Below are 13,255 nucleotides of genomic sequence, written 5' to 3'. Positions count from 1 at the left end.
GTAAATTATGTAAAAGCATTTGTATCCTGTAGACCTCCTCTTTGGTTTGTTGCTTCCTAATAATAATAATACTAAAAACTTAACAGTTCTTTAAAGACATCTGTTAGGTAACTAGGATACAGTGCAAGGAAATTAGGAGAAAGCCCCATTGCTTTAACATGCACCCCCTGTAAATTGGGATAGGATATATAAACAGCTCTGAGAGCTCCTGTGACACACTGAGAAAGCCACAGAAGAGATGCTAAAGGATGAGGGGACAGACAGTGCAGTACTGACATGTGGGATGTGGTGGCACTTAGCATGGCAGTTCTGTCTTTCCCAAAAGGCTTTAGGAGTCAACCTCAGAAGTGAAACTGAAAACTAAGTTTATTGTTGTAACAGTCCTTTGCTCTGAACTTCTACCTCCCAAGCCCTAAACCAGCACCTTCAAAATAGTGCAAATGTAAAAGCCAAGTTGTCAAAAGCTATGCTCTATGATAGATATGCTTATCTTCGTTTTCTTCACAGTTTGCTATTGTGTTCAAAACACCTAAATACCGAGATGTCAATATCACAAAGCCAGCATCTGTATTTGTACAACTGCGTAGGAAATCTGATCTAGAAACGAGCGAACCAAAGCCTTTTCTCTACTATCCGGAAATCAAAGGTAACTCATTAAACCCATTTTATAGATTGGGAATGGAAACCGTAGGGTCCCTAGGAATGTTTTTAATAAGACAGAACTGGTTGGGTGAGGAATTTTTGGTTTTAGTCAGTATTTTTAGAAAATATATTTGCCTCTTTGTTTTGGGCAGAGTCAATATGCAGTGTGGTAGGTTTATAATGGGTTTTGTAGGTGGTGGTGCAGGACTGGTAGGCAGTAAATCCATGCATATATTCCGAGTGAGGCTTGTTCCTTGCAGATTCCCTGTATGCACACATGCCTGCCCATACAGTAGATGGCACTCTTCCTCTGAGTTTCTGCCAAATAATACCTGAAGAGATTTTACTGTCAGTACTTTCAGATAAAACCCTAAACCAAAACCTGTTTGGTGCCTGGTGGAAAAGGTACATATTTTGCAGTTCTCACCTTTTACCATCGTGCCAATGCCACTGATGTTTCTGAATTTGCCAAGTACCTGTACTAGTGAAGTAAGCCCAAGACATTTCTTGTGAGAGCAGGGAAAGTGCTGTTTCAGTCTCTTGTTTAAACTTTTAGTTGCTTAGCAGAAGTAGAATAGTCGGTATTGGACCTGCTTCTAAATTATTAGTGAAAAGAAGTTTAATCAGCAGATCTGTGGCCTTTGAAGTCTGCATCTGAACTGTTTGACAGGAATGGCATTGGCAGTCATGGTTTTAAATACCAATAATGTTGATGATATGGAAATGCCTCGAGGCCCAAGTCATAATTGGTGTTTCATTGTACTAAGATTATCTTTCTGCTTAGCAGTTTACCTGCCTGCCGGTTACACTACTGAATTCTAATCTTGAATGTTTTCTGTGCCTAAGGTAGAGCTGTGTTGAAATCAATTCCCTGTCAAAGTCTCTAAAGTAAATGTGTAGTAGTGGTGAGAGACTTAGGACAGCTGAGGAGGCAGTGGTGGTGGTCCAAGTGAGCCTGCTTCACAACTGCTAGAACAAAATAGCAGAAAGCATAAATTCACAAAAGCTTCCAGAGTTGCCAGAGGATTTCTTTGTGGTAATAATTTCAGAAACCTCTTGCACCGTTGTTAAGGGAAGTGAAGTGTTCAGCTGCAGAGCAAAGTTGCCAGATTTGAAGCAAACCTCGTTTATATGCCTCTTAATCGAGTAAAATTAATTCAACATTATGTGCGTTTTCAGATCCCCTATACAACCTCATCATGAAATTACCATTTAGGAACTATATTTTTCCCTTGTTGCAAATGTTCCCACAAACTTAGACCCATGTATGTGGATTTTTTGTGTTTCTCTGACTAGATTGCTCTCTAGAGTTTTCTCTCCTCGTGAGTGTGAGTATACCTGATGTGTTCATGCATACATACTTACACATCATGTGTACCTGGAAACAATGCACGTGGCTTTGTCGGTGTGCTGTCTCATGTATTCAGCTGTCTCATCTGATGCACTGACTGATGTGCCTGTGCATGAAATTTCTTTTTGTCATATGGCTGTTGAAAACTTCTAGATGGTTTAATATTTGGTATTTTTTTCTTTTCTCAACTGGATTGTACTGGATTCAGTTCAACTGGATTTTAACCCATGTAATGTCTGTATCCGTATTTTTGTAGTTCTTGTTGTGACTTTCCTCAGTCATTGGGATAGTCCTTTTAAATATTTGTGTTTTGCTTTCCAGGTGAACTATGTCTTATTTTGTACTTACACTATAAAAAAAGTTTAGTCTTCTTTTTTGCTCGGGCTACTCAGCATGGTTTGACAGCAATATGTCCCTGCCTGAAAATAAGCTGTCTTTGTTCTAATGGCTGTTATGGTATTTTAAGTAAATCATTTCAAGCAAGCTCAGTTTTCACCATTTCTTGCCATCCCATAAAAAATAGTTCAAAGGGCAGTGCAGGTACTCTGTACTGTTGAAACTCAAAAGTGCCTTGTGATCCTCTGATAAGGTTCCATTTCTGTAAGAGATTTGCTTAGAAGAGCCTGTGCTTATATTCCCCAAAGGCAAATTTTCTTCAACAAATTTGAGGTTTGGAGTGCTTGTGCTGATTCAGGACTAGGCTTAGACATTGAAGAATTTTCGGTCCACTGATCTCCAGAGCTCTAAGTACACGAGACACTTTTGAAGGAAGCTCTGAGCCCCCCAAGACATCTCTGCACATGTCCCCTGAGCACAAGGCAGTGATGCAGCTGAAGAGACCAAGCAGGCCCAAGCTGTGCTGCTGGTCTGACTGGGGACTTGGCACTGGCTTGTTTCTCAGAGGCATTCTCTCTGCTCCAATAGATACAAAGATTTTCTGCTATTTGGAGCTTGAGGAAAGTTGACTCTTCTACCACACTCTGCATTTTCCTTTATAAACTAGTAACTGTAGTGATGCTTTCTGTATGCACACCCTGTGCTGTGCCTGCCACCAGCAGGACTGAATCCCTATTCTCTCTGTTCCTTCTATCCCAGATAAAGAAGAGGTGCAAAGGAAACGACAGAAGCTCATGCCGAATTTCTCCGATGGCTATGGTGGAGGCAGTGGCACTGGAGGTGGTGGCATGTATGGAGGGGCAGGTGGCAGTGCTGGCTCTGGTAAGGCAGCAGCTTTGGGCAAAGAGGGAAATGGGTTCTACTTTGAGAGCAGGACAGATGTTTATGCTGACTTTTAAAATGTAAAGATTTTTTAAAATGTAAGATTTTGTCTCCTAGGCATATAAGATCTGACTCTGTTGCCTTTATTCTACTGTTACTCAATTTAGTCAAGCATCTCCTTATTCTAAACACTTCATCATCCCGTTTGCCTTCCCACTTTGGAAGCTTTGTTCTTCCTAGGGCCTTGGAGGCACTGAAATTCATGAGACAGCTCAGTTAACTATCATTTTGTGTGTGTAAAATTAAACAGGTTCTGAATTGTTTCTTGGACCATGAGTGGAATTTGGCAAATTACAAATTGATCCTGTTAGTGCAAAGAACTGCTAAAAAATTGGAGATACTCTTTAGTATATTTTCTACTGTTATACTGTTAGTATATTTTCTATCTGTTGAAGTCAGAGTGTATCTGATATGCAGGATCATGAGAGCATTGCTTTGGTTCTTGCAGCAGAGCATTAAAAACCTATAGGTCAGCAAATGTCACCTGAACCACAGCCCTTTTTTAGAGCAAGGAATAGAGCAGCAGTTTTCAAATTGCTACACGTGTTGCTGGCAGCACATGTATAGCATAACACCAGAATACAAATATGTTGTATCACGAAGATTCAAAAGCACAGAGGCAGTTTGTGATGTCTCAGCTGAGTTTTAGAGGAAAGACACAGCAATACTACATTTGTGTTGTATTATGGATGTTGGGACAGAGAGTCCTAGCCAACCATCTAGAATTTCTTTGGATTTTTGAAGGGGTAGGGGAGAGCTAACCTTTAGCCTGGAAAATTAATTGGATGGAATAAAGCAGAAGGTATGCAGAAAACAAAAACTCAGTTCTTTAAGATTCAGTGTTTTTCTAGATGGTGTTCTCATTGTTTTAGGATGTAATTCTATTACTTCTTAATCTTTTTCCTTTCTTTAGGGTTCAGTTTTCCTTCATATGGATACTCTGCTTTTGGAGGGATGCATTTCCATCCTGGCACAACAAAGTCCAATGCTGGCATGAAACATGGTAACAGCGTATCTTTCTTCCAACAGTTGAATTGAGTTTGACCTGTGTTTTCTTCTACAGTATGAGCCAGTGTCAGGCAGGTCTAAGCTGGAGAGGGCCTCTTCTCAAACCTCTGGTAGCAGAGGGTTTTGTGTAGCTTACACTGCCGTGCTTCTCTTTTTTCCTCTCCAAGTGTAGTTCCTTCTTACTGTGGAGTCCTGAGAAGCAGTCACCAAAGCCCCTCCGTGTGCTTCTGTATTCAGGGTATTGTTTCAAGCAGCAGCCCTCTTGCTTGCTTGAATGTGCTGATTACACATGACCCAAGGACTAGAACACAGAAAATATATCTTTCTTTGTTGCCACAGTCTGGTACTACCCTGTAGCCCAGAGAAATCAATGGAAAAGATTAAGCTAATAATAAGGACACTCTTGGCTTCCTAAAATAGGAAGGTAATTTCTGATGATTACTCCATAGATATTTCCAGAGTGTCGGGGATTAATTTGCTGTTAAGAATAAGAAAAGTGTCTGAGTAATTCTGCTAGATTTTGTGTGAGTACTTCAGACTTGCATTCTTGTACCATGAAAAAAGAGGTAAATCTGTTGTAGTATATAAAAGTTTATTTCTAAAGTAGAGGCTGTCAAAAATTTAATATCACTTTAGAGCAAGTCACATCACTGTGTCTGTCCATGTGTGCTGACATCTGGAATATTGTGATTCATGAGTTTAGTGATAAGTTTTACATTGAAGTAATTTTTTGTATTAATTTTTCAGGGTTTGCTTTGATCTAGTTGAGTTTTATTGTCTGTATTAAAGAAGCCACAATACTGGACATTAATGATTCTACTTTTTCTCAGAAGGTTTATCAAATTGCACAGCTGAACAAGACAGAAAGAGTTGTGATAAACAAAGTGACAAATGGGACATGAAATGTGATGTGAAGGAGGAAACTGTGGAGAGGACTGAGTGCAGGACGTCCTGTTCTGCTGTTAATGAGAAAAAGGAGGATTCCGTTTTTTCCTGTAAGACTGAAGTAAGCGAAGCAGATTGCAGGTGGCAGGGTAAGTGAACAAGTAAATATATTTAGGGTAAATCAAACTACAGTACTGCAAAGCAAGCATTAAAGGTTTGGAAACTCCAAAAATGTCTGCTTGCTGTTTTCAGAACATGGTAATGTCTCCTGGAGGAAACAGGACGGATTCCATTCCCCAAGATCCAAGGTCCCTCCCCATACCTAGTTCTTCAGATAACCTTCCACCTCTGTACTGCCACTAGACCTTGCTTGTCATGCTAGGAGATGAGACAGCTTTGCCTGCTGGGCATGTTTAACACTGCCTTTGAATAATCGAGGAAGGAATGCTGCAAGCAGTGAAGGCACAGGGAATATTACTCAGCAGTTGACTTGGCTTTTGGTATTTGAGAGACTTCAGTGGATGAGTTAAGGGATGTTAGTATGACTTGCAGCAGGTCTTCCCTGCAACAGTGTTGAATTGTGTGCAAAGTAGCATTATAGGTTTAAATTTAAAATTTAAAGGTACCTGTTACCATTTGGCAAATGCACAGTAAAATAACTACAGTAGCAAAGTGTTACACGTCAAACTAATGCCTAAAAATTTTTGCTTTTCTAATATATTTGTAGCTTTGTAGATCATGAGCTTATACAGTTCTTGGAATTTTTCCTACCCTTCCTCTTTGATTTTAGAGTAATAAGTTAACCTTCTAACACTCCTGAAATACTGTTTAGTCTTATTTTCAAGTAGAGGACCTGCAAGAAGAACATTTTGTTTTCCAGTCTTAGAAGACATAAAAAGAAGTGGGGCAAAGAAGCCCAGGACCAACTCCAGTGGGGCAGTACCTGGGGGAAAAATTACCTAACCAACTGCTCTCCTAATTGGACCACGTTTGTTAGATAGGACAATTTGTTAAACTTACAGAAAATGTAGCAGTCTGTTACTGGGTGTGCCCATAGCCCATAACTATGGACACACCTGGAAGCTTCTAATAAAGACCTGCTTTTTTATCTCACCATTTTAATACTGTTGCAAGGGGTTTTGTCTTTTTATTTCAGGCAACAAAACGAAAGGAGGAGGAAGGCAAGGGTAGTCAACAGAACTGGTTTAGCAGCAGAGTTCTAAAATATATAAAGACTATAAATCACCCTTTCCCAGACAGCAAGATGTGCATTTCCTGGATTGTTTTTTAAATTATTTGAGTAATTATGCTTAGCATAAAATAAAGTAAACAGTAGTGGGATTAGAGAGACATAGTAGTGGTAGGAATTCAGCACAAAGGAATTTCTTGGTTCTGGCTTTTACCAAGTGCAACATGATCTAGACTTTTGTTATTCTCTGGATCAGGGAGAGAGCACATTACCTTGTGTTGTCAGCCCTGTCTCTGACACTTGCTATTAACAGGACTAGAAACTGTGGCTTGGAAATCCAAAGTGGCACAGGAGATGGGCTGTAGTTGTTAAACACCTCCACAGTGTAGCTATGAGATTCTGAGAATGGATGGTGCTCTAGAGAAAAACTGAAGCAACCTGCTGTTTGCCGTTTTGGTTGTGATAAATCCCGTGACTGGTTCAGAGAACAAAATCTTGAACTGATATGAAGAAATAATAATGTCCACTTAGCTGTTGTGAAGGAGGGGTCTGAATTGTTTACTTGTTTTCCAAGCAATTAAGATTGTAGGCAGGAAGGTGACTTTTTTTTTCTATTGTAATAGCATGAAAGGAGGCAATTTCTAACTCCAGATTAGACAAAAAATTGGTGCAGAAGAATAGGGTCCATAAAATAGCTACTGCAGGCTAGATCATTTGGGTATTAGCCTAAAGATGCATGTAATATTTTGAAAGGTATCTTTCCTGTGTGTTTGATATGGAAAACAAAGGAGTTCCAACATCCAGTTCTCTAATCTTTGGAAATGTATATAATGACAAAGAATTAATTGCTTAACACTCTTTACTGTGAATATAACACATTTAGTATTAAGAGGTAAATTGCAAATACAAATTCATCTGCCCAGGCATATAGTACAGCAGTCACAGGGATGTACTGGCCAGAACAATAAGCTTCATGGATAGCTGAGTAAGTCTTTGCCTTACAGCAATGATATGTTCGTGTTCATCAGGGATATGCTTCTGACCCAGTCTAAATGCCCGGTTTTGTGTGGCTGGAAATCCTGGCTATTGTCTCCCCATGTGTGCTTTAAATTACACAGTCTGTTGTACTTGTTTGCATTTTGTAATTCCCAACCTTACGAAGCTTTATAGAAACATGAAACTGTTCAAAATACAGGCTGGTTTCAGATGATACTGCTTCACAGAATGACGCTGTATTTCAGAGCTCATCTGTTTGATTTTCACTAGTTTCTTGCTGATACAGAACCACAGAAGTATTGACAGAGCAGCTAGAGTTACTTTTTTCTGCAAATGAGTTTCTTTTCTCCCTTTTCTCCCTTTTGCCTCCCCACCATGACAACTTCTGCTTTTTGAAGTCTCAGTGGCTGCCCATTTTATAATTCTAAAATAAGCATACAAATACTAAGCATTGTAAAAAGTTAAACGTTTTAAACAGAAGAACAGACACTCTGTGCTGCTGCTGTAAAGCAGGCTAGACTGCATGATTTGAGTCAGAGAAGGAGTGCAAAGCCCGGCATTTATTCAATATATTTTCCCTGAGCTTCTCTGCAATATCTGATGGGTCACTTAGGCTTCCTGTGCCTCAGCTTCCTCAAGGCAAAACTACTCGGACCTGCAAGTTCCAGATCCAAGTTCTGCTCCTTTTGTCTCACTGCACACAACTGCATATCAGTGCTGTTAATTCAGTGCCAGTCAAACCACAGGGGGCTTCCAGATTTGACTGTTCTCAGGGTTTCTGCTGCCTGAATGCTCAGCATGCCCCTAGTTTTCTTTCCCAGGCATTTGTTCCCTCTGTCCTTACCTCTCAGAAGTAATTAGTAACCATCTTCATCATAGTGAAGCAGTGAATAATGCTTGGTGGTCTGCACTTTCTAATTCTGTGACAGCACAAATGCCTGTCAAAAGTAAGTCGTGTTCCAAGGGAAGCAGCCGAGCTGATGAAGAGGAAACTTTGTGTTGCAGATGCTCTGTTCCTGGAGAAGGCCATGCAGCTTGCCAGGCGCCACTGCAACGCTCTCTTTGATTATGCTGTAACCGGAGATGTGAAGATGCTGCTGGCAGCTCAGCGCCATCTCACCGCTGTCCAGGATGATAATGGGGACAAGTGAGTTAACCACACTGCACTTACTGGGTTGAAACCAATGGGTTGGAGGGCAGAATGGTGTAGTCAATTTGTTCTGTCCTGTCCCTCATGGGTGCCAGTCACTGATAGTACCACTTCTCCTTTCTGTGGTTGGGGATAGGTACAGCTACAGTGATTTAGACAATTCTGTTTCATTTGCAAAGAAGTCATGTACATCATAAACTTCACTGATCTAGTACCTGTCAGAAAGCAGTCTGGTCATTGAAGGTATGTTGAGCATGTTGTGAGTTTGAGTTTCTTTCCCTTTTTTTACTTAAAATCTTGACTGAGCATGAATTGCTGTGCTTGCATCATGATATACGGTATGGGGGTCCTCAGCTTGGTGCTGAAGGAGAATGCCCTGCTTTTTATTCCATGCAAGTCCTTAAGTCTTCATAGGATGCTTCAAGTAAGAGATTCACCAGAAGATGTAGAAACAATAACTGGAGAATCCATATTGTTCTTTCCAGAGGACATTATTTTGCTCTCTTACATCTGTACTGTACTGTTGTCTTCCAAGGAATTGCACAGATGTTTGTGGCAGAGTTGGCTGCTAATACTTGCATATCAGTCCTTCAGTAATGTGAGCTGGAGTGGAAATCTACTTTGTTCCTCTACAGCCATGCAAATTCTATGGAACTCAAGAGTGAAGTGCTGTGAGGAACTAATGATCAGTAGTTACTTAAAATGAAATTCAGCAGAAGCAGCTGTGAACAAATGCAAGGAGAATCTCTTGAATAAGCAAGTGACACTATCACGTCCTCACAGTTTAGCTGGCAGGCCCTGTGCAATCACCTACGTTTCCTTAAACTGTAGTGTTTTGAACAGTAGAAGCCAGATAAACCTCCAGGTGTCTAGCTAGAAGGAAAATTTCAAGTGACCGAGACCTGTATCCCACTGTTCAATTACTCTGAGAGAAGTTACCACTTCCACTCCATTTTCAGTGAAAATAGACCTCAGATTACAGACAGAGGACTGCACAGAGAGAGCTACTTTACTAGCTTTGCTTTCCAACTGGAAGCCTAATGCCTGCTTTGAGATAAGTAGGCATATGAAGAAGGTGGGAGCTAGCAACAAAATGTGTAAGTGCTATGGACAATACAGCTTCTGTGTTTAAAAAAACAAAGGGAGGAGTTAGAGGAGTATTGAGCAAGTAGGCCCTGCATTTAAATACCAAAACGGTGCTCCTCAGATTTGGACTTGCAGCACATTTTAACTAAGTTAAAATACTTTTTAGAATGATGATTAATAGTTGTTTTCTTTCTGGATCAAGAAGTACCTGCAAGTATGTGAGGCTCAAGTTCATGTTGCCTTTCTCCTGAGATAGATTTATTCTGTGAGCATAATACACATCTGTATTACTTCACAACTTTTTAACAAAGCGAAATTTTGGTGATTGTCTTCTAGCTCTCTTGGGGGAGAAGAATTAATTAATAAATTGCCCTGATTTTTATTTTAATCATTAAAATTATATGGCAACTAAAAAGTTTTTGCTTAAGCATTTCAAATAACTTTGCTGTCAACAATTTATGGCTTTAAGACAGAATCCAGCAACCTGTGATTAATGTATATTTACAGTGGACACTCAACAACGCTGGCTGTGACTGTATTTATACCAGTACCACTGCTCTGTAGATATCTGATGGCTCTACAGTGGTGCTCAAATGCATTTTTTCATGTAGGAATGTTTAAGAAACAGAACTGACCTTTTGTGGTCTAGTTAGCAGCATCACATATAATCGCAGGGTAAGATCAAAATACTTGCTGCTGAAACGAGAACTAAAAGCAGCAGAAGAACAAATGTGTTTCTGTAGTGAAATTTGGAAAGAAGATGTCAGCATGATACAGAGCATAATAAAAAGTATCTATCAGAGTGGAGGAACACCAGTAATGGTGGGACTGTTTGAACAGCACAGGGGAGTTGAAGGAGGGAAGGTGCCATGATACTTCCAGTGGCAGTATATAGAATCAATAAAAAATGCCCTTTAAGGATGAGTTTTCTTTGTAAATTATCTTTTTCACTTTTTAAAAATAACTTCTGGTTTTGACTGCTCTCCGTGTCAATTTCAGGATGACTCCTTGCCCTGAAAGGCATGGAACTTCTTTTTATTTTTCTGACAAAAGTGTAAATCTGAGACTGTTCAGGTATTTCTGGAGTGGCATATCAGACACACCAGATGTCCTGTGTTGATATTTTGTGTCAGCAGCAACCTGCTAAAAAGACGAGTCTAGAAGTTGGCCAGCATCTGCCAACGAGGCACTAGGCAGGATATGTTTCAAAACAAAGGGTGTGATTTTCAAGTGAAACCCTAAGGTAGCAAGGCAAGTGGAGCTCCGTGGGACAGAGGTGATGGGATTCACAACCTGCTTTTCCCTGGTGCCACTCTGCACATTCAGCCACTCAAGCTGGTGCTGAGGGACCTGCCTTTGGAGAAATGCACAGGAAGGGCTGTTGCATTAACCCAGTAGAAGTGTCTTGCTGTGCAGTCACTCATGTCTCAAAACAGGTGCTTTTTTGGCATGATGCCTCTGGCCACTGCTTCAAATCCTGTGCTTGTTAGTGACTAAGTCCTTAGTCATTTTTCTGTTTGAAAACGAACTAAAGAAAAACCCACAGATCTGGGGAAACCCTCATGGGAAAATCTGCTTTGGTAGCAGAGAGGCTTGTGGAAATTCTGCAGGAAGGTTTTGACAGTAAGAAGTGTTTATCTGCTACATAATTCAAAATATGAAAAAGCAGCAAACCAGCAGAGAATCTGAGGATTTCTGAAACAATTGTTTTGTGCCACACATTTTGTATATTAGCCTAGTAGTAAAGTAATGCTGAGGGCCAGCAAAAACAATCCTGAATTTGCTTTTGTGATTGAGAGGTTAAACAGTTACCTTCTTACCTGCTTTTTTTAGTGTTGGGATTCATTTTAGGTGTTACTAAGGTGGTACTTAGTGCTGGAATCGTTATCTCTAATAGTCAAGTGTTTATATCAGAATGCAGTCAGACCTACAGCAAAGCCTTTAAACTCTTTTAATAAATTTGAAAACAGTGAATTTGTTAATCTATTTTTTGTTTGTTTCAGTGTCCTTCATTTAGCAATTATCCACCTTCATACTGAGCTGGTGAAAAACCTCTTGGATGTGATGCCCGATTTGAATTACAATGACATCATTAACATGAGAAATGACCTCTATCAGGTGCGCAGTTGTGGGGATATAAGTGTTCCTGACTGTTCAGCCAGTAATAAAGAAATTGCACAACTTGCTGTCTGTGGAAAGAGATCAGACTGATGCAAACAAGTTTAGAAACAAGGATATATTGGAAGGCTGTGGAGGAAAGAAGAGAGTATGTTTTCACTGGTTTAGTCCATAACTCTCCTTCATGGTAACAGAAGTGTCTCCCTGGGTTAACTGTGGAACAGGCCAAAAAGAGTAAATTCTTCATTTCATGGCTTCAGTATTTGGCTTCTCTGTTACTAAACCAGAGGTATGGATTACAGTGTGCCAGCTCCAGGCTCCTCTGACCTTTCTGACGCTGGTTAACTTGGGATCATGAGTCAGTTCCTGTGTCATCAGTTATCTGTAAGGCACATGTGGAAGCCATAATAACCTATGCCCTTCCTACAGCCCAGATTGTATTTGTGCCCATCATGTGAACACCAAGATTTCCCTTTCATTTCTGCTGTAACTGAGAAAAGCCCATCCCCTTTGTCTTTCACCTAGGAGGAAAAGAACTTGCAGGCACAGTTCTGTCTCCTCAACTATATTTAACTCAAGTTTTTAAAAGAGCTGTGAGAACCTGCCTGGAACAGAATCTCTTTTAAAGTGCTGCCATTAAGCAGCACTCTGACACTTGTGTCATTTGTTTTGCCATGAACAGTAAAGGCAGGTTTTAATTCTGTAGAGGTAGTCCCAGAAGGTTTATTTTGACTTTGTTTTCCTTCATATTTTTATGTTCTTAAAAAGCAAGTTTTAAATGTGGAGGAGGCTGAAAGTAAGCAGAAGATTCTGAATTGAATTCTGTGCCCTGTGTTTAAAAGAAACAGGAAGCAAAGCTGGGCTCTACACAGGAAATAAATCCCTGACTACCAGAACCTTTACAGCTTTTCCTACCTTCAACTTAAACCTTAAGCCATTGATGAAAGAGAATGTAGGCTTGGGCTAGAATTTTCCTTCTCTTGAGATGTTCTGAAAGCTGACATATTCCTTACAGATGCAGTAATTAGTTGCAAATGTGTTGACAGATCTAATGACAAACACAAGGTTATTGTGCAGAGCTGGAATTACTCTTTTTTTAAAATCCTCTGTCAATATAATCTAGATATGTAATCTTACTCAATTTTAAAATTGTTATAGTATTGGAAATACCATTTCTCAGACCTTACTAGAATGCTTACTGTTTAAATACATGTATATGTATGTTCAGTGTGGTGCTGCTCAGAACTGACAAGAATGCAGTATGCAACCAAGCGTTAGAAGGTCCCAAAACCTCTCAGCCTGAGTGTTGTTCAGTGCTGCAGGTGCACAGAAATGGAGAATCTGCAAATGGGATGAGGTAGTTCAACACACACAGCATAAATGCACAATTATTCTGCAGTTTGACAGTTGTACAGAACTGCAAGATTTTCAGCCATTTTGAGGGATAAGGAACTCCTATGCCCATGGCTGCATATGATCTCTGATTCAGGAGCAAAATGAGAGCATGGTTCATTGCTAAAGGATCTGAGTAAGGCCTGGAAAGCATGTGTGC

At 40.1% G+C, this 13,255-nt stretch overlaps 1 protein-coding gene across 6 annotated transcripts in view; it reads left to right on the top strand.

The window, feature by feature from the left end:
• NFKB1 (nuclear factor kappa B subunit 1) overlaps positions 1-13,255 on the top strand; it is a 57,768-nt gene that overhangs the window by 36,368 nt on the left and 8,145 nt on the right. For 4 of the 6 annotated variants that reach the window (XM_088163937.1, XM_014875224.2, XM_014875222.2 and 1 more), the window contains exons 11-16: positions 508-646; positions 3,089-3,211; positions 4,185-4,274; positions 5,110-5,313; positions 8,355-8,496; positions 11,589-11,703. In XM_088163937.1, the coding sequence (XP_088020063.1) occupies positions 508-646; positions 3,089-3,211; positions 4,185-4,274; positions 5,110-5,313; positions 8,355-8,496; positions 11,589-11,703 (813 nt within the window). The remainder of the gene's footprint in view (positions 1-507; positions 647-3,088; positions 3,212-4,184; positions 4,275-5,109; positions 5,314-8,354; positions 8,497-11,588; positions 11,704-13,255) is intronic. The other 2 variants (XM_088163939.1, XM_014875223.2) reach the window with 1 other exon arrangement.

This window comes from Sturnus vulgaris, chromosome 4, assembly GCF_052056855.1.
Source record: "Sturnus vulgaris isolate bStuVul1 chromosome 4, bStuVul1.hap1, whole genome shotgun sequence".
NCBI classification, from domain to species: Eukaryota; Metazoa; Chordata; class Aves; order Passeriformes; family Sturnidae; genus Sturnus; species Sturnus vulgaris.
This window is presented reverse-complemented; position numbering and strand designations above follow the sequence as displayed.